Here is a 25,065-nt window from a genome sequence, read left to right on the forward strand (position 1 = left end):
CTTACATTTTAAGAGGCCCATTCAGCTGTCCCATTAAAAACAGGCCTGCTAGATTACAACCAACTAGAACAAGGATGATGGTGGCTTGATTTGGATGGAAGGAGATGGCTAGTGAAGCAGGGTAGATTCCAGATATATAAACTAAAGGCAGAGCAACGGGATTTCTAACAGTTTGGGCTTCAGATGTGGGAGGGTTTAGGCCTGGCCCGATAGAAGGAGGTAGCCTTGACTTAGAAGGGTGCTTGTTGGGGCTCCCGGGTGGCTCAGTCGGTTAAATGTCCGACTTCAGCTCAGGTCATGATCTCATGGTTTGTGAGTTCGAGCCCCACATCGGGCTCTGTGCTGACAGCTCAGAGCCTGGAGCCTGCTTCCAATTCTGTGTCTCCCTCTCTCTCGGTCCCTCTCCCCCTCATGCTCTGTCTCTTTCTCTCAAAAATAAATAAACGTTAAAAAAAAAGAAAAAAAAAGAAGAGTGCTTGTTGTGAGAGAGCATATTTTTGGTAAGGGAAGGGACAGAAGTTCAGCTCGATGTCTAAAACACTTCTGAGATAGCCAGTAGTTCAGGCAGCTAGATGTCCCTGCCTGGAGCTCAGGAGAGAGGCCAGGTTGGAGAAGTCCATCTAGAAGCTGTCAGTATGTAAATGTATGAAAGCCCTGAGCCCGGCAGAACTATCCAGTAGGTCAGTGGAGAGAGGATCAGAGATGGAGACTCACAGCCCTCCAGGACGGAGGCAGTATTGAACAGTGGTACGTGACTGCCTGGGGAAGGAGGGCTCTAGTCTCCAGTGCCCTCCATAACTAACCAGCTGTGCAGCCATGGCCAAATTATTTAACCACTTTGGGTCACAGTTTTCACATTTGTAAAATAGTAGCAGTTTGTGTCCCTGTAAGTGGAGGGCTAGATGGATCACCAATCCAGTCTGTGAGGATGTACACCCTTCCGCCCTTGCGGCCGAACTTGCAAGCAAGGTGAGGATTAGGTAATGTTCTATTCCATTTAGAGAATATTGGGTTTTGTAGACAGTTGATTCAGATAATTCTGTGAATTGGGGGTAATTTAAACCATCTGGATTCATAAGCAACCATTATATCCAATCAGCTTTGAATTGGGAGCCCTTGTTTGCTAGATATTTTTTATCAGTTAATAAAGTAAATGTTGGGTTTCCACAATGTTTTGGACCAATCTGCCTGGACCAATTGTCCACACAGTCTCATTTCATCATCAAAATTGACCTAAGAGTTTGATAGAGTTACCATGTGTGGCCAGCATATGATGCAATGTCAGAATCACCAGAAAGATTCTAACAGTGCCCCTTCCCACACACACTTGAACTTGAGCCTTATAAGCTCACCTCAGAAAAATAATAGTAATTTCTCCCTAGTCTGCCCCTCTTGGGTGCCAAGAGCTTTATAAGCATTATCTACTTTTCTCCTCACTACCCAGTGTGGTAAATATTAGTATCATTGCTATGGGTAAAGAAGCCAGTGCACAAAGTAGTTCAAAACAAAGTAAAACTTACCCAAAAGCACACAGCCAGGAAGTGAGCTTGTCACACAAGGCAGTGCTGGAGATCAGCTACGTACATGCGAACCGCCTGCCTTCCGCCTCATCTGCCCTGCCAAAGGCACTCACGCCATCATAGGGGTGGGCTTCGTAACAGGCTCCTGCCTGTGTCCCTTGGCTCCTCATTTTCCAGCCCACACCCAACCTCTTCTGCTACTTTTCCCTTTACGTGAAAGCCTTGTCCTTTGAAATACTGTAATGAACTTCAACTTTTGATGCCATGAAGGAAGCTTATTCTCCCATTTCAGACCACGTCCCTACTTCTCCGTAATTTATACTAATTATTAACAGACACACATGCACAGCAGCCCAATGCCCGAGGCAGCTTCCACACCTCAGTGAAGCATATTATTGTCCTCACTCCAGAGGATAGAATGCTTTCCTTGGAAACACAGAAGATTCTTTGCCAAAGCATTGGTTACCATACGGTATGTTACTACAGAACTCTCCTTCACTTATAAAGTGCTTGACTGTAAGATCTGTTACATTGCCTGGACCATTTCTAATACAAATAAAGAAAAATACATTACCCCGTGAGGGTATTTTGAAATAACCACAGTGGTAATAAATCATCATACACTGAGTATCTATTTATTATGTGCCAGATATTCACAAATACATTAGCTCTGATCTTGAAAAGAAATAAAAAGAAAGATACTTGAAAGCCAGGTATAACCAATTTATAGGTGATGGAACTAAGTCACAGAAAGGTTAAATGACTTACCCATGACCATAGAGAATCAAAACTATGGACATTTTTGTTATATTTCAATGGCGAAAATTTCCGAGCTCAGTAAGGAACTAGATAGCAATCATGCTGATGCCGAGGATCTCAAAATTAATGTGGCCTGTGAAATAAAAGATTGTATCTTAATTTTAAATCCAAATTCTTATAAGCAGAATGATCTGCCTACCTGCTCCACGAGGCTGGCGAATCCTGGTCTTTAGAGATGCAAACACAATAAAACTCAGCCCAGTAGATATCCTGGATTCACCCCAAAGAAATAAATCCCCATTCCTCCGTTCTGTGCCACTTCTTCTAAGCCAGGAGTCAGCAGAGTTTTTTCCATAATGGACCAAATAGGAAATATTTTAAGTTTGTGGCCATATAGTCTCTGTCCCAACTACTCAACTTGCCTTTGTAGAAGAAAAACAGCCATAGGCAATATATCAGAAGGTGGGCATGGTTGAGTTCCAATAAAGCTTTATTTACAAAAACAGGTAGCTAGCCATGGGCCATAGTTTTCCAACCCCTGAAAACCCACCCTGGGTCTCCTACTTCACATCGCCCTCTCAATTTATGCTTGGAACACCTTTCAATTTCAGCTCTATAAATAGAATCAATGAGGCTTTCGCCTCCTCCAACAGCTCATTAATAAAGAGCTCAGATGCCATCGAGCTGATGACACTCCCAGAGCCTCTCCATGTTCATCTCCTTCCCATTTTCATATGCTTCCATTTATCATCCTCTCTTGTTTACTGTCTTGTAGCACTTTTCACTCCTGGTGTCAGCGCTTGTAGGCAAACCATGGGAGGGGCATCTACATCTGCTCTCAGCCGTCTTCATGATTAAGCGTTTAGACGCTTTCTTGCTCTTCATAACTGTCTGGGCCAGAATGGACTGGTTTAGACCTTGGGAATTTCTACCCTTCAAATTTTAGGATCATTTTCTCCTAGAAACTCTTTCAGGCGTTGGCAATATCTTGTGCTCGATCGATTGGTTCAAATAACTGGTCTGAAGTGTGGTGTTTATTCATTCATTTAGCACTGAACCGTTGAGCAGTTTGGTGCCAGCCCTGGGCCACAGGTTGGGGATGGGAGCCATGGTCTCTGCCCTTGATGGCGATGATCTATACCTCTCACATGCTTATAGGATCAATCATGAAGCAAACAAACAAAAAAGCCACGTGCTCTTTGCTCTCACCCATTTGCCTGCAGTTGATTAATGGGTTTGAAGAGAACGAGGATTAATACTCATTTTAATCACGGAACTTCTTGAATGTGTGGGCTATAAAGTGATAAGGGGTTAATGTTTTGTCTTCACAATCCAAATACTAATACGCCAAAAGACAGTTGTCAGTAAAAGAGCTGCCCAGTGGATGTTTCACTTCTTTCAAGCAGTGCCTAATTCCACAGATACCAGTGAAACCAGAAAATCCAGACAGCTACCCGGATTTTGTAGCAATGGGATTTTGTCCTAATTTGCAAGGTGATTAGGTGATTTATATAGGTTTAGGTCTTAGATCTTCAGTGTGTTAGGACAGTAATGACCTACGTTCTAGCTAATATCCCTCCTATAGTAGACAGCCTTCTTTCTGCTGGATCCCTGATTGGTGGTGGGGTGGGGGCATCCTCCTTTTTTTTTTTTTTTTTTTAATAGTTCAAACCGATGGATGGGCAGTTCCTTCCAAGCAGTCCCTCCCAGAGGTCAATGGATATCCCCTCCATGAGGATGAGTGTGTAACCTTCAACCGTCTATTCAAGCTGACCTCTAGCCTGTGGTCTCTTAAAACTACCTCCAAGCATTTGTCACCACCACATGTGTCACCACAGTCTAGGTGGGCCCAGTTGCTTGCAGGCTTCTCATCTCTTTAGGCCTTGCTTTCACGTGTTCTATTCAGTTCCCACTCTCTGTATTTGTCCATGTGGCTAATTTCTTCTGCCTTTGATGACTCAACTAACGTCACCCTCCCAGTCTCCTTAGCAGCCTGAGTTGGGTGACCCTCTGCTCTTCCCGCCCCCCCCCCATCCCCCAGCCCCCTAAGCTGCCTTCTGCCAAGTCACTCAGTCAGCACTGCTGTCAGCATCTGGGTATTTTCTGGCCCACCCCACAAGATTTTGCATCCCCAAGGAGAGGGGCCATGCCTTGGTCCCTGAAACCATGTGTAGGTAGTACCCAGCACATGGTAGCATGCCATAAATGTGGCTGCTGGGCCAAATGATTGAGTGAATGCACATCAGGTCACCTCTGCCTTTGCAAAGTAGATGTTTGCGTATTTTAAAACAATGGCAATTTTTTTAAATCATTGCACTGTATTCATTTGTCCTGGCTCAACTCCCCAAACTTCTGTTGCTTGTCTGAGGCTGTGGCTTACACATCTCTTGCCGTCAGCTTTCCCCTCATTTGTTACCATGCCCCTCAAACCATTGTGCCTAGAATTCATCACAGAACCCCAGATCTGCACAGGGACTTGGGAGCTTCCCTCTCAGTGACCTAAGCTCTTCATTTTCACTGATGTCCCCATTTTGCTCTGAGACTGATGGTACAGACAGGGGCAGTCCAGAGTTGAAACTTTTGTTCCTGTACACTTGGAGATAACCCACAGTCTTCATAATGCACGCATGAAAATGATCAGAGGCCAGGCTGGTGTATATGAGGGCGCTGAGGGGAGGGTGTAAAGATGAAAGACAGCAATGAACAGAGTCCATGGGAAGCCTTCCTGGAAGAGGGGGCTTTAGAGATACAGGCACAAGGAACATGCAGGGTGCAGAGGAGCACTAGAGAGAGGCATTTCAGACCGGGAAAACAGCCCAAGCAAAGGCCCTGGGTCTGGGAGTGTGGCCCCTGAAGGGACAGCAAGGTGGTAATTTGGGGGTTGTGAGAGACTGGAATTGCTTCATTATGAGGACCCTATAAACCTAGATTTAGGAGTTTTGTTTTTATCTGATTATAACTTTAGGGAAGGTCAGAGATCTTTTTTAATGTTTTGTTTTTATTTTTGAGAGAGAGAGACAGACAGACAGACAGAGCGTGAGCAGGGGAGGAGCAGATAGAGAGGGGGACACAGAACTTGAACCAGTCTCCAGGCTCCATGCTGTCAGCACAGAGCCCAATGTGGGGCTCAAACTCACTAACTGTAATATCATGACCTGAGCCTACATCAGATGTTTGATTGAGCCACCCAGGCGTCCTGTTAGAAAAGAAGTTTGGATTTGGTGGAGAGGGAGTGGCAGAAAACATAGGAGGCTACAAAAGTCTAGGCACAAACCAAATGTTAGTAGCAAAGACAGGAAGTACCCTTGAAGGCACCAACTATGGGTGGGGAGTCAGAAGGCTGAAACAGGAGCAAAAATCTGTGCACACCAGAGGACACTCATGTGTGGATAACAGAGACTATAGAAGACCAGGCAGAAGGTGCCGGAGAGAGTGGTGGGGGTGGAGGGGTGACCCCTGAATAGGTGAGAAGGGGCAGAGCCTGCTCTCCAGGGAGAACAGACATGTCCTCCCGATGCTGGTGGAGAGGGAACTAGAAGCTGGGATCCAAGCAGACTGACACAGGCCAAAGTGAAGGCAGAAGCAGGTATGGGAGGTGGTTTGGAATGGCCTCAGGCTTTGCAGCAGAGTGGACACTAAGTCACTCAGCTAAGGACTAGGACCTGAGGGAGCTTAAGGGGTGATCTAGAACAGTCATGGTGAGGAGATCCTGAGTGAGGAGAGAAAAGGCAAGTCCTCAATAGAAATGAGACAAAGGGCAGGGGCACCTGGGTGCCTCTGTCAATTAAATGTCCGACTCTTGGTTTCAGTTTAGGTCATGATCTCACAGTCGTGATTTCAAGCCCCATTTGGGGCTCTGTGCTGACAGTGCTGAGCCTGCTTAGGATTCTCTCTCTCCCTCTCTCTCTGCCCCTCCCCACTCATGTGTGTGCTCTTTCTCTCTCTCTCAACATAAATAAACCTTAACAAAAAAAAAAAGGGGGAGACAAAGGGCCGATGCTGCCCAGCTTGCTTCTACTGACATCGGAGACGCAACACGATTTTGCAAAGCTGCATGTGCACTGAACCCTGGATGGGGAAGGACTAGAAAATGACGATGAGCCCCCCAGCCTGGCTCTGAGAGCCTAGCCATTTGCTCAGAGCCTCCTTTTTAGGGCATGGCCACCTCATGACACAGAGCTGATCCTTCATTCCCTTGGTCCAGGCCAGATGTCCCCCATTCAGAGAGAGGGCCTGGGGCCAGTGACAGCTTTTAGCAGATCTGTAGGACCAAGGACTGACAGGGCCTGGGTGCTCCAGGGTGGAGTAGATGGGGACGCAGACCTCAGGAGGAGGCTGCAGACCGTTCTCCTCACTCTCTTTCAGGAGCACAATGAGTTCAACTCCTCCATGGCCAGGAGCCAGACCAACACGGCGCGGATTGACGGCCTACGGCCAGGCATGGTGTATGTGGTGCAAGTGCGTGCCCGCACGGTGGCGGGCTACGGCAAGTTCAGTGGCAAGATGTGCTTCCAGACGCTGACGGATGGTAAGAGGCAGGCCAGTGAAGTGGTACAGGGCCAGCACTTGGGGGAGGGGAAGAGGCCCTGAAAAGCTGCCCTTGCAGCCCAAGTGCCAACCTCTCACTGGATTCCAGTGCGATTCCCTTGGAAGGGTTTGCCCTGGGGGGGGTGGGGGCAGGGCATTACTCTTGCGTCATTCACAAGGCAGGGCATCTTTCTGAAGTCAGGCCTATTTCTCTCCTAACATCGCTTGGGTTTTCCTTCAGTGGGTCTCTGTACCACATGCACAGAGGTCCTGGCAGGGAGACCCCCACATAGCTCAGGGTTCATGTGCCTCCTGCCTCAGAATCAGGGCCCAGGTGTTGCCGTTGTTTTACCCTCACTCCCACTTCACCCCTCTGTTCTGGGGGACTGGGAGCTGAGCTCACAACCTAATTTCACGAGATAAGGTCTCCAGGAAGGACACAGAGGGGCAAATTTGGGGGTATGGCAGTCCCATGCAACCAGTATCTCAGCTTGTTTGAAACAGCTTCACATGTGACTCTAGCCATGTATCTCCAGTGATAATAGACAGACACTGTCTTCTAAACCATCCCCAAGGCCAGAAAGCCTGTCACCCAAAATACTTCCACCTTTGGGCTTTGTTAGTTCCCCATTAATGACAGTCTCTCCTGGTCCTCTGAGACCACGCTTTTAAATGGTTATGAAAATCTGATTTCCCTGTAGCCTGAGGAGGAGGCATGGGATATCTGCCTGTGTTCACCCACTCTTTCCCTTAGCCAGCCATTTACTGTGGTGTATGCTTTCGTTTTTCTATTCACTGTCTGTCCATTTTATTTATTCATTTGTGAGCTGTTTCCTGATAGTTTTCTAGATATCAGTCTCTTCTCAACCCCCTCAACTGAGAGCCTTTAATTTTCCACTTATTAATTAAATTACACACAAAACAGTCTGCCTTTACGTAACATTTTATTTTAGGCCAGCACTCTCTGACTAGGCGCGTGATAGGACCTGAGGTTTTATATTGACTCACATTATGATGTTTAACAATTTAACATTTCACCAGAAACATTTAAAATCAGATGATTTCATATGAAAACCATAATGTGCATTTTCTTGTGAAAAGCTGAAAAGAAGCCAAAGCTGATGGGCGTTGTAGGGGGAGGGCTGTACCCCCGAGCTGAGAGGCGGCTGCCCCCATGGGGCGTCTGCCCCTTCCCAGTGATTTGTACCCAGATGCTTTAATGTGAGTTTTCTGGCTCCTGTAGGATTGGAGTTTGCAACTTGTTTTGAGTTCTTTTCAGGTGAATCTTCGCTCATATTTTGAGGATAGTGAGATGGGGTAGAAACTGAGCCAATTTATTCAGGTTAATGATGCTGCCGGTATGAAAAGAATGCAGGCTGTCTCCTGTTCCTTAAGGATTCTGTCCCCTCTTTGCACCTTACTTACCATCTAGATTTATGGGCACTGTGGCACCAGGAAGTACACAGGATTAAAAACCCAAAACTCAGAATGCTCTGAGCACTGGTCTCTTGGCAATTCTGCTAGACAAATCAAGAAGTAACAAATTTCTCCCAAGAAGACTATTCCTTTTACATTTGGCAGTTAAGTTTTATAAACCCAAGAGGGGCTAGATATAAGAGAGTTTTGGTAAGTGGCCAAATTCAGGAGTATTTATCTTAATGACTGAGGTTTGCACATCAGTAGTAATTATGTTCACTGAGGCTTCGGGCCCCGTCTTCAGCATAAAGGTGAGTTGAAGGTTGATCAGTGATAGGTCATTGGAGCCGGAGGACCTATAGGATTCCGCCCAGGGTCAAAGACCACACTTCGGGCAGCATTGACCTCCACAGGACAGCAGAGCTACTATGGGCTGCTGTTAGCTCTAGTATGCTAACTTTTGGCTTATACGCTTTTTTTTTTAACCCATTCATACAGCATGATATCTGCATGTTTATCAAACAGTCCAGGTGATTCTTATGCTCCCCAGTGTTTGAGAATCATCATTCAACTCTGTGAGCAGAGGAAGGCACTTCTAAAGATAAGGATGTTGGTTCTTGAAGCCTCTCACTCTCTAGAAATCAATTTTAAAGACTGAAGGTCACATTGCTTTATGAAGTTTTTAAGTTATAAAGATGTTTTTATGGACTCTTCATTGTGGTTCCTTGAATTTTGTTCTTTTGCCAAAAAAAAAAATTTTTTTAAGTTTAATCACTTATTTTGAGAGAGAGAGAGAGAGAGAGAGAGAGAGAGAGAGAGAGGGAGAGAGAGAGAGAGAGGCAGAGAAAGAGAATCCCAAGCAGGTTCTGCACTGTCAGTGCAGAGCCCAGTGTGGGTCTCAAACTCCCTAACCTGTGAGATCAAGACCGGAGCTGAAACCGAAAGTCAGGCACTCAACTGACTGAGCCACCCAGGCACACACACCCCATTTTTTTTTTTAAACACACATGTTACAGAAAGCTGTCAGTTGAGACACTATACCTTCAGTCTTTAAAATTGATGTCTATGGAGTGGCTTCGAGAATAACATCCTTATCTTTGGAAGTCTCTTTCTCCACCCACAGAGTTGAACAGTGGTTCCTAAACTTTGGGCAGCATGAGAATCGCCTGGAACATTTGGTAAATATGGAGATATTCTGCTCTTCACTCAAAGGTTCTGATTCAGTAGACCTGAGGAGGGCCCCAGAAAAAGTCATGTTTATTATCGGGCTCAGGTGATTCTGATACAGGACATGAATTTCACTTCAAGAGCTATTGTCATTGAGGTTGCCAAGTGAAATACAGGATGGCCAGATAAATTTGAATTTCAGATAAAGAACTGACAATATTTTATTGTAAGTAAGTATCTCCCATTCAACATTTGGGGTATACTTACACTGAAACATTATTCATTGTGTACCTGAAATTCACTTTTAACTGGTCGGCCTGTTTTACTGTATCTGGCAGTATTGTATTTTTGGTCGGCCTGTATTTACTGTATCTGGCAGTATTGGTCGGCCTGTTTTACTGTATCTGGCAGATACAGATATTTACTGTATCTGGCAACCTTAACTGTAATAGAACACATAAAGGTTGATCTCTGTATGCCTCAGTCCTTAATGCCAAGTGAAGGAATAAGCATAATAATAATAATAATAATAATAATAATAGCCAGCTAGGCCAAGTGGTTTCTATGGATTAAGGAAAAGAGTATTAGGATTTGGGACACCCGTGATAGTGCAGACATTGCAAACTGTGCCTCTCATAATTTGATTGTTTTATTATTACCTTTTTTAGTAGAAAGGAGTCTGAGGGTCAGAGAGACTAAAGACTTTGTCCAGGATCACAGAGCTCACCCATGGTAAAGCCAGGGTTTCGGGGAGTTCTGTTCACCTCTGTGACTCGGGGGCTTCCTTTTTGCCCCCGTAATACAGCACGGTTCTAACCTTGGCAGAGGCCTTGATCGTATTCTTCTTGAGTGGGAACTTTGGAGTGCCGGGCCATTTCTCCGGCGTTCCTTCATCCTCCACAGCTCCTGGTGTAGCACCTGCTGCCCAGCTGCTGATATTCTTTAAATATCTGCTCAAAGAATCTATACGCTGTGCTGTGTTTCAACACCTGTGTGTTTTCAAAAGTCCTTCAGCAGTGGTTTTTCTTCTTTCCCTTAGACGTATCCTAGCATGACTGACTGTCCTTTGAGATACCTTCCAAATGAGGGGATGTAGATTGGAGTCACCTCTGCTGTGGGGACACATGTCATCAGCATTTAATTCTGAGCTTCTGTCCCTGCTGTTTTGTTTTTATTGTTACTGTCATTTGCTTCTAGTTGTTCTTGTTTATTTGTGACTTGAAGATCATTCTTTGTTTTAGTTGGTCTTCTAGCTCTAAGCATGGAAGCTGTACTCTACATATACATACATATAGACACACACACACACACACACACACATATTTATAATGTCTTTAGTGTCATGCATTGAGTCCCAGCTGTATGCAATGAGCACACAGGAAGAACTCTAATGCCTCTTTTTCACCTAGATGACTACAAGTCTGAGCTGAGGGAGCAGCTGCCACTGATTGCTGGCTCGGCAGCAGCCGGGGTCGTGTTCGTGGTGTCATTGGTGGCCATCTCCATCGTCTGTAGCAGGTAGGTCCTCTGCTTCCATCTGCTCCCACTAGCTCACCTCAGACTCAGAAAGCCCCTCTCCACATGCAGGCCCCTCCCAGGCCATGCAGACTGGACGGGGCCTGACCATACACAGCCTTGCTGTCAAGCTCATGGTCATCATTCCATCTCAATCCACAGGCAGCCTAGAATTGTCCAGATTATTTGTTTTCTCTGTGCCTGGGATAAAATCCTCCATAAGAGCTGGGCAAGGCTATGGGTAAACAGCATCCATCTTCAAACCTCATTTTATTCCCCCTCACTGTTGGAGCCACAGTTACCAAATTGCATTTGACCCACTGGAGCATCACAACCTATACTGCAACCCATCGTCTGGTTAGAGAGCCAAGGCCCTCGGCAGAGGGCACAAGGCAGGCAGTCAGGAGGAGAGCCAAGGAGGAAAACAGGAACTCCAAGTTCTGCAGAAGGGCAGGCCCTGAGGCCTTGTGCATTTTTAATACTGTTGCTACTGCCTTTGGGGGTTAGCCCAGATTCTGCTCTGGAAAGCACTGTAGTTGGCTTCTCCTGAGCAGTTCCATGGTACAGCCAGCATGCTGATGGGTATCCTGAGAACCTCTGCCCCAGGCTCTGATGGGGACCCAGAAGCAGACCCAGCTTCCAGGAAGCAGGACAGGAGCTAAATGTTAAAGTGAGAGCTGCCCAGTTCCCAGTCCCAGAAGATGCCCTAGCGAGCCCCTGTCGGGACAGGGGAGCTGGGGGAGACCCCTGGAGCCGAGCAGCAGGGGTGCACTCCAGCTAAAAGAGTTCCTCTTCCTCTCATCTACAGGAAACGGGCTTACAGCAAAGAGGCCGTGTACAGCGATAAGCTGCAGCATTACAGCACCGGCCGAGGTGAGTAGAAAGCACACACCCACTGCCTGGTAGAGCAGGTGAGTGCTTGGAGGAGTGCTCCTTACAGCCAGACTGGCCAGTCCCAATGACAAGTCCCCTTCCAGCCTCCGGTGCCCCAGCAGCGTCCTTTCTCTGCAGGTCCCCAGGGCCACAGGCTGCCTGCCCCATCTGCTCTCTGCCTGTTGTGGGCACTCATTGGATGCTTGGTGGGTAGATTATCTTCCATGTTGATAAGCCCGTATAGGACACAGAATTCGGGGAAAAGATTGGGTTTAGCAAGTCAATGAATCCTGAAATCAGACTCAGTGGGAAAAGATGGAGGGTTCTCTATTAACATCTTCTGCCTTATCTTATCCAATTGAGCGGCTGGGGAATGTGTTAACCAAATTCACAGATAAGCCAGAGAACATGAATATAGGGAATTAAAAAGATAGCAGAGCCCAAGAGGCCAGAGTGTTGGGATATCTCCCAAGTGTTTTCTTTTAAGCAGTGCCTTTAAAAGTTTTTCTCACTCATTATCCTACCCATCTCTTTTTTAAAAACCTATATATAATATTTTTATAACTAAAATTTCTCCTTACCAACGTACAGTGTAAAGTCCTACGTCAAAACTATTCTTTTATCTGTGTAATTACAACATTGCAGGATCTGAAAAAAAGGTCACTTGGGCCACCTCCCTACTTCCAGAAAGCTTAGATCCTTGGGACATGTTGTCTTTCTAAATAATTCCTTTTGAATTCCACAGTTACCCTCAGAAATCTGTCCCAGCACTTTGCACTGTGCTCTGTCTCAGGCTTCTTCTGTAAATCCCAACTCACCTAAATCCCCCTGTGCAATGTCAGCCCTTTTCGTCCTGTTCACTCAGCAGCAAGCATAGAAAATAGACCTTGTACACACACACACACACACACACACACACACACACACACACAGCGTGCCTTCAATGGGCAGTCCTGGGAGCGAAAATGGGCTCAAAGGCAAAATTTCTCATGGACCAAACTCCTCCCTTCTCTAAAATCGAGTCAGGAAAGTGAGGCCAGGACCTTCACCCAGCAGCTCCACCTCAGAGGAGTTTGAGTTCTAGCATGGCCAGTGCTGGCTGGCACTGTACAAAGGCCACTCTGTAGATATGGCTTTGTTCTCTGGGGACTTTCAACCCAAGACCAAGAAACTGCCAAGAGTTTGTAGAGGACCAGACTCCTGGCGGCCGGCTGCTATTCCCAGGCAGTCATGGCTGGGAGGGAGGAGAGGGCTCAGAGTGAGCTCAGAGACACTGAGACTCGACCACAGTGGTCCCGGGCAGCCTCCAATCAGCAGCATAAATGAGGGTGGGGGACTGGAGAGTGGCCTTTTCTAAGGCTACAGGCAAAGTTTCTGCAACACTCAGAATCCCATAAACTACCCTTCCTTTCCCTGTCCAGGCCACCGTGGGCCTCCATTTTAACCAGTTGTAACTGGTTTCAGAGAGGAAACCTTACTGTGTTCTCTTTCTTTCCCAGTGTCCTGACTCTGTGCCTCACTGCAAAATCTACAGATGTGTTTACCCATTTTAACCTGTGCATTTGCCCTTCCAGACAGGGCCTTTGCTTCCCCAGCTGAAAAACAAAGACTTTGATTTATCTCTGGTTCTCAAGTGAAGGTGCCCCCTCCACAGTGCATCAGAATTACCGGAAAGGCTTTCTCTATCCCCCTGCTTCCCTGCCCTGCCTCAGGATTCTGACATTGCCCCCACCAGCCCCCTGCTCTGGACTAACTCCCTGCCATATTAAAAGCCACTGTGGAGGTACCTAGGTGGCTCATTCAGTTAAGTGTCCGACTTCAGCTCAGGTCATGATCTTGCAGTTCACAGGTTCAAGCCCTGTGTCGGGTTTTGTGTTGACAGCTCAGAACCTGGAGCCTGCTTCAGATTCTGTGTCTCCTTCTCTCTCTGCCCCTCTCCCGCTCACTCCCTCCCTCCCTACCTCCCTCTCTCTCTCTCTCTCCTCAAAAATAAATAAAACATTTTTAAAATGTTTTTAAAAAGGGCCACTGTGAAGCCCATTTCAGACTTAGCATCCTATAACCTCTTTTGAGGAAACTTTTGGAGATGGCCATATCAGCCTGAATGCGGAGGGTGCAAAACTGGGTTCAAAAGGAGGAATGCCATTTTGGAGACTAGAGATGCCCTAGGGTGAGAATGGGGTGCCCTAAGACAGACATCTCCTCTTTAAAGGCAGGCAAGCTAAGCCTTGTCACTCTTCAGTCAGGGTACAGAGGGTCCCCAAGCATCGAGTGCAGGTGCAGCTTGGTGCCCTCCGGGCCACTTCCACTTGAGTTCTGGCCATCCTGCTCTGGAGGGGTGGGCTCTGCCAGCCACAGCATGCAAGTACACTTCCACGATACTCAGATACTTCTGGGGAACTCTTCACCTCTAAGGCCAACAGAAGGAGGCTTCCCTAGTTCCCAGCTCCACAGAGAAACCACTATGCAGTCTGCAGTAATAGTGGCCCTGCTGCAGCCAGTGGGGACAGCTAAGCACACGGTGCTAACAAGCGGCACAGTTGCTGTCCCTGGGACGCAGGGTAGACCAGAGTTCACTCCATTGGCTGCTTTAGAAGTCTGTCTTCTTTTTAATTCAGCTCACCTTTTATAAGTCCTTTTCCCTATTCGTACCATTCTTTTTATCTAGTTCCTGAAACCTGGCTCTTCTTTGCAGCCTGGTTCCCTAAACCCATAGTCTCATGCATTGAACTGCATTAGTGCTTTTCCTTCCCTGCACATCCATCACTCTGACCTAAGCTACTACTGTTGGAGAATCACAGCTGAAGGACTGTAGAGCTGGGGGAAGGCTCAGCACTCTTAGAACAGAAGAGAACACTCCAGCTCTGATGGAGGCTGTGCCTGGCTCTAGACAGGGAAGTGGGAGAAGTATTTAGTTATGGAAAGCCTACTCTGTACCATGAATTGGGAACTTCATTCTGGTAGCTCATTTCAACTCATCTAACCTTGACAATCGCTTAGGAAGCAGGCATTAATCTAGGAAGATTAAGCGACTTCCTCAGGTCACACGGCTCCTACGTGGCAGTAAGTCTGGCTACAGAGCCCATGCTCTTACCATATTGCAGAGGCTCAGGGTACCTGGTGGTCAGGAGCAGGGGGGAATGGGGTGAGAACTAATCCCAGGTGTCCTGGTTGGTGGACCCCCTTCTGGGTCCCACTGCAGGAGACAGAAAGATCAGTTATGTCTGAGCAGAATGTATGCACATAACTATACCTGAACCATCCACATGCATGCACGGTACTGTGGGATATGGCCAGCAACTGCAGCTCTGAGGACTTCCTGCCCAAGAAGTGACAGAAAACCCGCAGCAGCTCCCCAGCCGTATTCATCAGTGCCCAAGAGAGCCCCACCTCTCTTCCCCATGGGCAGGGAATAGGGTGCCATAGAGAGGCCAGTGGTCTGTGCCCTCCCAGACCCTCCTTTCAAGCTGATGAAAGGCTGAAGGAGAGATAACCAAAATCTTCACAGATGGATACCCTCTCTAGCTCATCTAGACGTGACAAAGCTGTTCAATTTGAGAATACAGTCTAGGACACTGTCTAGGACACTGGTTTATGCCCTCCTCTGAGCTTGGAGCACAGCAAATAAGCATGTAAAGGGGAGGTTGGATTTGGGAAAGTCAAGTTGGGAAGAGAATCTGCTGGATGTGGTGCTGGGTGCTTGGATAAAGAGCCTGGAAGGTTCATGTTCAAGGATGGGTGGGTGGGACTGTGGGTTTCCCGTGTCCAAGAAGAGGCAGACAGATGGTGTGTTCTCATGATTACTGTGAGCCAGATCTCAGAAGGTGCTTGCTGGCTGACTAAAAATTGCCTGGACAGGATGATCCAGGTAGGCCAGGGTAGGCTTGGGAATTAGAAAAGTTCTAGTCAATTCTATATTTGGGAAGTGCTACTGGGTATTGATGAGGCTTATGTAACCACATGCCTGATAGTGGCTGATGCCTCACAGATTTCTGAGTTGGGTGAGGTGTGTAGGGGTGGGGAGAGAGGAAGAAAAGAGCTCGGTAAGGGGGCAAGGGCTTTCAGAAAGCAACCCTAACACAACCACCTCCGTTGTACAGGTAACTGTGGATATAATCACAGATCTATTCTTAAGCCTTGAGAAAAGTGAAAACAAATAGGTTACGTGCCCAAAGACCGGCAGAAGCTCAAATTTCCACCTAGGGCAAGAGGACAGAGCACTGAGATTACAGAACAGGAGTGTGAGCTTGATCCCTGCCAAATGCTTGTAGAGACCAAAGCAAATGGGTTCTGGGCATTTACAACTGAATTCAGTGATCACTAGGAACCACAGAGGATGATTAAGAAAGAAGCATGAGGACCTCATATCATTTCCTAGGGTTATACATTTAGTAATTTCAACAGGAATTGCAGATGTAGTGAGTTTTTATTTTGGCACAAATATTTGATGCTCTCCTAGAGGAAAGCATTGTAAAGTGAGTACAGACTTTGTCTTCATACCCAAAGAACATGGGTTAGTAACTCCTGTCAGCCAGGAAGGAAGGCACCAGCTTTATTCTAGCCCTTGTCCAATTCAATCTCTTGTTCGTTTTGTTGTTTTTTTTTAAATTCATGAGTCAGGTGCAAGCCTAGGGATGCTTATCAAGTTTGTAGGTAACAGTTGGAGAGCATAACTAACACCATATAAAACAATCAAAATTCAGAACTATCCAACAGCTTTGAATGCTAATTTGAAATCTGCAAGATGAAATGTTAGAGGGATAAATCTAGAATCTATTGTTTGGGTTTAAACAAAAATAAGGCAACACAAAAAGGTGGAGACCTGACTTGCTATTTGTTTGTGTGAAAAATGTCTAGGTGTTTAGTTTACCACATACTTAATATGAGTGATATATAGTGGAGTAAAAAGCCAAGCACTGTTATGGATGCAAAACAATAGTAAAATACAATGTCCAGCTTGAGTGCTTACTGTGTTACAAGACACTTTACCTGTACTAACTCATTTAATCCTCATAACTGTCCCATGAGGTCGATTTTACATGTGAATAAATAGCCTCAGAGAGGACAGGTAACCTGTCCAGAATCCTGGAATTAGTGATTTGCAAAACAAGCCTTTAAACTCAGGTCTGCCTGACTCTCTGGTCCCTGGATCAGAGGAGGTGACGCACAGACATGCGGTCCTCTGTGCTGGGAAGAACACATCTACAGTGATGTTCTTGGTTCTGAGGACCCCATTTCAAGAAGAACATTGTTGGCAAAGCGGCCTGCCTGTTTAAAGTGCCAAGTCCTGATCTCTTACCTCAGGGGCTTGGAAATACCCATTCAGTGCTAGAGAAACATGGGCGGGGATCAAGCATGATGCCTTTATGGCAAAGGAAAGGAGATGGTGTTGTTGTGCTTCATGAGGTTAAATGGAACCATCGAGTGAAAGATCAAAGTAGGCAGATGTGGATTCCGTGTAGAACACCCTCGCCCAGACCGGAGCTGTCCAACACAGAGCCAGGCTGCTTTGTGGGGAGGTTAGCTCTCTGTTCTTGGAAGCATTCAAGCACAGGCTAGGTAGCTATCAGTAAAAGATGTTGTAGAGCAGACTGCTGCTCTAGGTGGGAGCCTGGACTAGATTAGACCAGAAACATACCTTGCTCCAAGATTCCACACCCGACTTTCCTGACTCTGGGTAATAGAGGTGTTTCCAAACTATAGAGGACCAGTATCCAACCCGCTGGAAATCACTTTGGATACCAGGGTGAAGGTCAAGTGGACCCGCTGGAGGAGGAGACAGGCTGGATACTTCGGCTGCCTCTTCTGGAGGTAACACGAACACTAGCATCTGGTCATGAGTAAATGAGGGCCTATGAAGAGAGGAGGAAAAGCCCCCCAGGGCAAAGGTGGCTGAGATGTCAATGGGTGCTTATTAAATGTCAAGTAAATCTAACAAGCACCTCTGAGGCTGTCGACTTTGGGTTTCCAGCACAACTTCAATGGCCCAGAACCAGTGGGCCTTGCCTGAAAAGACCTGCCTATGCTGGTCATTGATGTCAAGAAGCAGGGTGGTGTGAAACTCTTTTTCCTAAAGTACCTTCCTCAAGGGCAAGTCACCTGTGGTCTACTTTTCTTCTCCTAGAGATATATTAGGCAATTACTGTGGTTTTAAGAACAAACCTTAAAATGTGGTGAAACTTCCAAATAGAAGACAGGAGGAAGATTCTCTTCAGATCCACCGCTTTTCCACTGAGGCTCATTGCCTCCCTAAGGGCTCTCCTCTTGGATTCTTCCTCAAACCCTGGCTGGGCACCCAGGACCTCTGCTCCTTCCTGGAAAAAAACAACTATCTATTGCCCTGGTCTTGGCCCTCAGAAGCAGGTGGAGCAGACTTTCTACTTCCCGTCAAGCTTTCCTGGTAGGTTTACTCCAAGAAACTGCCCATCACTCAATAGCTTCAACCACCACCCATGTGTCTCCTATATCCACAACTCCAGATTTAGACTTCCAGCTCTGTTTCCATTCTGAGTTATGACTTCTAGGCACTTGCGTATTTCATCTGTGCATTCAGAGTGTAAAAGCACATGCTCGAACTTCCCTGACACTGGGGTTTCTTTCCCAAAGTCCATTACCTGGTTTGTAGTGCCACTTTATGTCAGAAGTCTTGGCATTGACTTGGATTCTTCTTGTACCTCTTTAATTCTCCATCTTTAATTGCTCACTGAGTGCTATCAATCCTTCCTTTGAGATTCCTCTTGCCTCTTCTGTTGTTCTCATTGCAGTACTCTGGTTGAAAACTCTGTATCTTGGCACCTTAACTATTGCAATGACCTTAGAGCTGTTTCTCAGCCTCCGGCCCCTTCCCCATGACATACATGTGAACGCTGCAGCCTACCAGCCAAAGGAATTTCTTGGTGCCTTGCTCTCAGTGCATCCCTTCCTAGCTGATGGAACAGTTGTCAGCTCTGTGTGTCTGATGGCATCAATCTTAATGCCTTTGTTTGGAAGTCAAGGCCCTCCCAAGGCTAGTACATCTCCCGCCTTAGTCCTCCCTTCCCACCACACATAAGCTGGTCACACTCTCCTCACTTCTCTCTGAGCTTTGCCTTAGATACTCCAGGCTTCTCCTTCTCCAGTGCATGAGCATGTGACCTGTTCTTCTAGGATTCTGACCTTGAACACTGACGTCCATAGCCCTCTGCCTTCTCTGGTTTCTGCAACATTTATAGCTCATTTCCAGGTGTGGTCTCCTGATTTTAGACTCTCCAGCACTGTTTTCCCAGTTATTTCATGTCTGCATCATCTGAAGAACCTCATGAGCTTTGCTTTTTCTATAGCTCCCATAGTTGCTAGAATGGTGCTGTCTGGGTGTCCTGTTAAGGTTGAGAAAAATGAGGGGTGATCAATGTACTGAGGGAGAGGATTGGATGAAGTCCCTCCCAGGGGCTGTATTTTATGTGCAGATCCCTAAACTGCTTCCCTCTTGTGCTTAGGTATCTGGACCAAATTTAGGTGAGTCACCAAGATGAGAAAGTCTGCCTTGGATCCAGAACGGGGAACAAGGAAGCACACTTCCCTCCTTCCCATGGCTCCGTCAAACCTGCTGGGACACAGGATATCAGTGACTGAGAACAACCTAACTCACTACCTCTCCAGAGCCATACTGTGGGATTCTAGGAATCCTCAGCCAGCTGGAGGGTATTGGGCCCTTCCTAGAACCCCTGAAGCCTCCCGGGCTGTCTTGCTCTCCCACCCCCCAGATGTTCACGGCACTGATTTTGTACTTTCTGGATCCATGAGAGGGCTGAAGAGGAGCTCTCAGTCTTCTTCAGCTGTTAATCCTCAAATGTCACACACTATTTAGAACTAGCCCTTTCCCAGCCTGTTTCTGCTCGACCCTGAGACCTTGGCACTTGCAAGCAGATCTAACTCTTTAGATACACCCCATACATCTGCCAGCATCCCCAGACTTTGTCCCAGCCTGATCTACTGATGTAGGGTATCTAATAATCGCCAGGAGTTTTCTTCTGCTTCAAGGACCGCTCTGTACCATGTAAGAAGGCTCTGCATAGTGGCTAAGTCATTTCTTCTCAGACTTAAGTGCCTAAAGCATTGGTTTGTGGGTAAGATTTGGCTCATCTTCTGGGACTATGGTCTTTTAAAGCTTGAGGCAGTCCAGGCTGCAACCCACACCTATAGCATAAATGGGCTTTGAGGTCCAATAACAAACATATCTGCAAATTGGTTCTTTAATAGAAACTAGTGAATTAGAAGAACATAAAATTGAAGATTTTTTTTCTTTCTCAAGACACTAGGAATCAGAAGTTTAGATCTGTACATACTACTTTTGTGTCAAAGGTATGTAACCTATGTTAAAAATGAGAAAATAATTGGTAACTATAAAATATTATAATTATATAATATTTGCAGTAATAATGTGAAACACTGTACAGGGCATTATAAAATACCTTACATTATGAGCTATATTGCATCTGATATTATTATTACTACCACTGATAATATTTCCCCAACACTCATAATCTGAGAACAGTTTCTGAGCCCCGTCTCCAAATGTTTGGCTGTGCCTGACTCTGCAGCTGACTTGAATTCCTTGTTCACTGTCTGGTGATTCATTGCACTAAATACCATTTTCCTGATAATTAAAAACTGCTCACTGGCAAGTGGGAGCAGGAACAGGCTGATGCAGGATTTATGCAGAAACACAAAATGAGCCACAAGACAAATGACCTGTTCTGCCTAGCTAAAGGCACTTTTTTTTTCTCATCATCTTCGGGGACTTGAGAAAGCCTAGCGGTAATGCCAGAGAGAGGTCTGCAGAGATGTGTTATTCCAGGATGAGGCACGGAAGCCATTATGTGCACGTGCTCAGTAGAATCACTTTCCCGGTTTCCTACACTGGATCCCTACCCCTGCCAGAGGAGTTAGGCCAGGACCCTCTGCTAGGGCAGCCCTCTCAGACCCTCATCAGAGGAGAAGCACCTGAGTCTAAGCCATTTGATGATAGGCTTTTGTTTTCAGTTTCCCTTCCTCAATGTAACAATGGTATCTTCAGGTTCAGGGAAAACAAGTACTAATTCCTTTATGCAGAACTTCACAGTGACGTCGCATCACCCCTCCTGGGCCTCTCCATGCAGCCTCCTCAGCTTTCTGTCAGGAGCTTCAGTGACTGTCAGAACCTCTGGCCCCACAATAGCTGTGACCTCACGAGCACATGTCCTCTGACCCCCACGTACACGTTTCTTAATTCTACAAGGTAGCAACCTCTCCTTGTGAGTAAATTGCACCAATCATTGAAGTATGAACTTTCTCCCACCTTGGTGCACCTAGTTGCCTATTCCTGGCCTAAAGAATGCTGGCACCATCAGGACGTGAACCGTTCCCTTCTGGGAGTAGGTCCTTCCCAGAACTGATTGGGGCTAATATCTGCAAAGCTCATTAACTCCGGATCCTTTCTCATTCATCCTTATAGATGTCTGTACTTGCAAACCGTTCATTACTGCACATTCTAGATTGTTTAATTAGTCTTTGTGGAAGAGTTCCTGTAGGAAAGCTTAGCATACATCGTTTAAAAGCCCTTGATCTAAAATAACAAGGTAGTTATTCTTAAAGTAACTAATACAACTCTAAGTGCCTTACATCCTCCACTGCCCACCCCCCCTTCCTCTTCCTACCTCCCCAAACACTTCCTAGAACCATTTATTGATAATAATCCTGAGTAAGTCAGTCTGAGCCCTTCCTGTAAACATCAGGCACTGTGCTAAGGTATTTCATTTGCAGTGTGTTCTTTAATATCACAGTCACCATGGGAGGGATGTGCTATTTCTTCCACTTGCAAAGGAGAACATTATTCTAAGAGGGGTATGTGGATTTGCTGCTTTATGCCAGACTAGTAAGAGGTTTTAGGATTCTGTCCTCACCTATAGGCCCCAGCATCTGAGCTCCTGACCTCCTCTTCTCTCAGCATAGCACAGGATTTGGGAAAAGTTGCAGGTTGTTGACACTGACCTGCTGTCTGCTTTGCATTCTGAGTGGGTCTGTTGTTGTCTCACCTCCTGCCCTCACCCCTTCAGTTCACACTGGCCAACTTCCACGTGCAGCATCTGTGTGTCTTCGCCTAAAAGCTCTCTGGCCATGGAGCCTCCCTGCCCACCTGCGCAGCAGGCCAATCAGCTCCCACTGAAGGCTGATGGGAAATGTGTGGTAATACCATGGCTCCTTCCATCCAGGTGGGCCAACTCTGAAGCATGTGATCTCCCATACCAACTCCTAGAGCTTTCCAGGGGGGCTTAAGTCTGCTTCAGTTACCCACGGTGGGAAGTGGCTTGAGAAGACACTTTTTATAAGCTGCCTTCCTTGCCCGCTCTTGCCCCATTCATCTACAAGTGCTGCTTGGGATCATCTTTCAGATAAGCCACACGGCTTTCAGAGCCTTTTCTCAAGGGTTGCTTCTGGAGGAACCCAAAGTGCGACTACCTGGAGATGCTGATCTGGCTTTGTTAGACCCTTTCAGTCTGGTTTCAATCATTCTTGGTCCTCACCTGTTCGTCAGAGCAAATGAGAGATGAGCCCCCACTCTATTTTCCTTTAACTCCACTGTTACCAAAATAGAACACCAGCCTCGCTCTCACTCGCTCTCCCCCACCCCCAACACACACACACACATTCCCTAGGGATTACAACATTCCATATAAAGGTGAGGATCTCTCTGTTTGCTTTGTCCAAATTTCAGTGGGTAGATTCCAAAGTCCATGTTGTCATGTTTCCAAGGAACATTCTAGGATGGCGTTGACCATCCTAAAGCAAGCCATCTAGCATGCTAGGAGTGATTTTATTTAATGACGCCTATAACCCATTTTTCCAAAAGAGCAGTTCTTCTGAGCATGGAACCTGGCTGTCTCTGACTTAAAAAACAAATCCCCCTTCACTTCTCTGCTGCATCTTCCTTCTCCCTCTGGGCTGTACTGTAGCACTTCGAGTCCTTGCCTGAATTGTGACCAAAGCAGCATGAACCTGGGGGAGCTGTAGACTCATCAGAAAGATAAGTGAAAGATGTCAAAACTAGCCTCTTCGTTTAGGGCTGAGAGTCAGCAGAGATGAGCCGCAGTGAGGCTTGCGGTGCTCACGGTATCTGGGGAACTGCCTCAGCCTTGGGTCCCAGCCGCGGGAGCTTGGCATTTCTGCTTTTTGAGGCCTGCCTGCCCTGCTGACTTGACCCTTCCACCGGCAACGTTGGCCGGCAGGGAGAGCACCCACTCTTCACAAGGATGCCATGCCAGACCATGTTGTTTAGCTTTCAAAGCCCTCTCCTGCCCAGCACACTAGCACCAAGAAAGCAGTTTCTATACTTGGCCTCATGACACATCAGGCATACCGAAAATTGCGTTGTGCGTGAATCCATTTGTTTCTTGGGTTCTGTTGCCTTTTTTGTCCCCTTTCCTCCACTTTTTGAATGTATTTTTTCTGTAGTGACAGTTCTCTGTTTCGTCCCCATGCATGCCTATTTATCTTGCCAGTGTAAACATCACTGACAAAGTCTATATTCCTTTTTGTATTTCTCATTCTCCATTTTACTCGTTTTTCGTACTCCAGTGTGTCTGAGGCATGGGCATTCATGACCATTTTTCTTTCATTCCACCTTACTTTTTTCTATGTAGACTTTGCTCTTTTCTCTATCAGTATTTTCTGAGCTTTTCTTTTCACATTTTCTCTTCTGGTATTCTGTCTGGATACTTCTATCTTGAAATGTTTCTAATAGCAATTTCTCCTTTTTCTTCTTCTTCTTCTTCTTTTTTTAATCCATCCTCATCCCTCTTCCAGCTGTGGCCACAGCCGTCAGTTATAACCTTAACGGTGGCCTCCACTCAGAAGAGTTGTCAAGTTGATAAATATTGATATCTACCCTACCATTTTACCACCACTCTTCTGCTAATGCATTTGGTTGGCATCAATCAGTTTCTTTGCCTTCTGTGAGCGCTCAGTGTGGGAGCTGGTCCCGATCTGTCACTTATAAGTAATCTGCTCCACATTTCATCAAGAGCTCAAAAAGAGAAGAAAATATGGAGGAGAAGTAGAGGACGGAGAACCAAGCTAGTGTGGCCCAGAGGGAAGGGAGATGGGAAGGCCCAGCAAGGCAAAGAGAGGCAGTCTGGTATGTAGGGGGGATGCCCCCCCGCCCCAGCCGTACTCTTACTGCTGGGGATAGCAGCCAGGACTTACTGACCACCATGTCCTCTTTGGGATGTTAACCCTGCTTATCTCCTCTAATAAGGCTCCCCAGGGATGAAGATCTACATTGACCCCTTCACTTACGAGGACCCCAATGAAGCTGTCCGGGAGTTTGCCAAGGAGATTGATGTATCTTTTGTGAAAATCGAAGAGGTCATCGGAGCAGGTATGGCTCTCCCCTCCCCTCTTTTCTGTTCTCTTGGTGTCCAAACATCTGCTTCCCACCTTTCTAGGTGTTCTCTTTCAGCATAAAAAAATCATCCCGTTGGGAGAAGAGTTTCTAACTTCTCTCTCCCCAGAAGATGAGTCTGAACCATCTACATTGTGTGTCTAGGGATCTTTGGGGAACCTTGAAGATGGTGGCCCAGCTTGGTTGGTGTTGCAGAGAATTCAGCTGTAGTTTTGAAAGATTCAGACAGACATAGCTCCAGAAATGGACCACCAAATACACCAAAAGAGAGAGAGCTAGGGTACACAGTTGAGAAGACTTTGAAAGAAACAAAATGTGTTTAGAAGCTGGACAGAGTGCCTCACTGACAATATCTCCATGGCTCTGGATCAAGATTTCCCCCCAAACTTTCAGTTCTCCTTTTCCTGCATACATGCATTTTGGAAGCAGACCATGATGAATTGAAGAGGGCCCACTATTTCCAGAAGAAAACCCACCCGTAACTATTTCCTACAAAAGATATATAATATGAATAGTAACCCAAGACAAGTTCTACTTCGAAGAAACATGCGTGCTCTCATCCATCTCACTACATTGGACTAGAAATCCAGCCCAGCAGAGAACTAACTGCCTGAGCTGCTGTCAGGAGATCCTACCTAAAGACTGATATAGAATTTTCATCTTTCCTTAATGGATCAGTAGTTGAGTCAATTTGACAATGGACTCAGCCTTATTAATGTGAATGAGTAAAATATCATCACTTTATAAGTAATTTCTTTTACTGGCTCCTCTGCTGCCTGTTTTGAATTGTCTTAAAATATGTGTTTGCTTTGTGTCCTCTTTGCTACTTTTATTTTCTTCTACAGCATTCTTTATCTTTCCTTTGTCTTC

General features: G+C 46.3%; 1 protein-coding gene across 1 annotated transcript in view; it reads left to right on the plus strand.

Moving 5' to 3' along the window:
• Window positions 1–25,065, plus strand: part of EPHB1 (EPH receptor B1) — a 143,294-nt gene that overhangs the window by 46,812 nt on the left and 71,417 nt on the right. The window contains exons 4-7 of the mRNA XM_032594577.1: window positions 6,645–6,807; window positions 10,799–10,907; window positions 11,713–11,777; window positions 24,049–24,171. Coding sequence (XP_032450468.1) covers window positions 6,645–6,807; window positions 10,799–10,907; window positions 11,713–11,777; window positions 24,049–24,171 — 460 coding nt within the window. The remainder of the gene's footprint in view (window positions 1–6,644; window positions 6,808–10,798; window positions 10,908–11,712; window positions 11,778–24,048; window positions 24,172–25,065) is intronic.

This window comes from Lynx canadensis, chromosome C2 (genome assembly GCF_007474595.2).
Source record: "Lynx canadensis isolate LIC74 chromosome C2, mLynCan4.pri.v2, whole genome shotgun sequence".
Classification (NCBI taxonomy): domain Eukaryota; kingdom Metazoa; phylum Chordata; class Mammalia; order Carnivora; family Felidae; genus Lynx; species Lynx canadensis.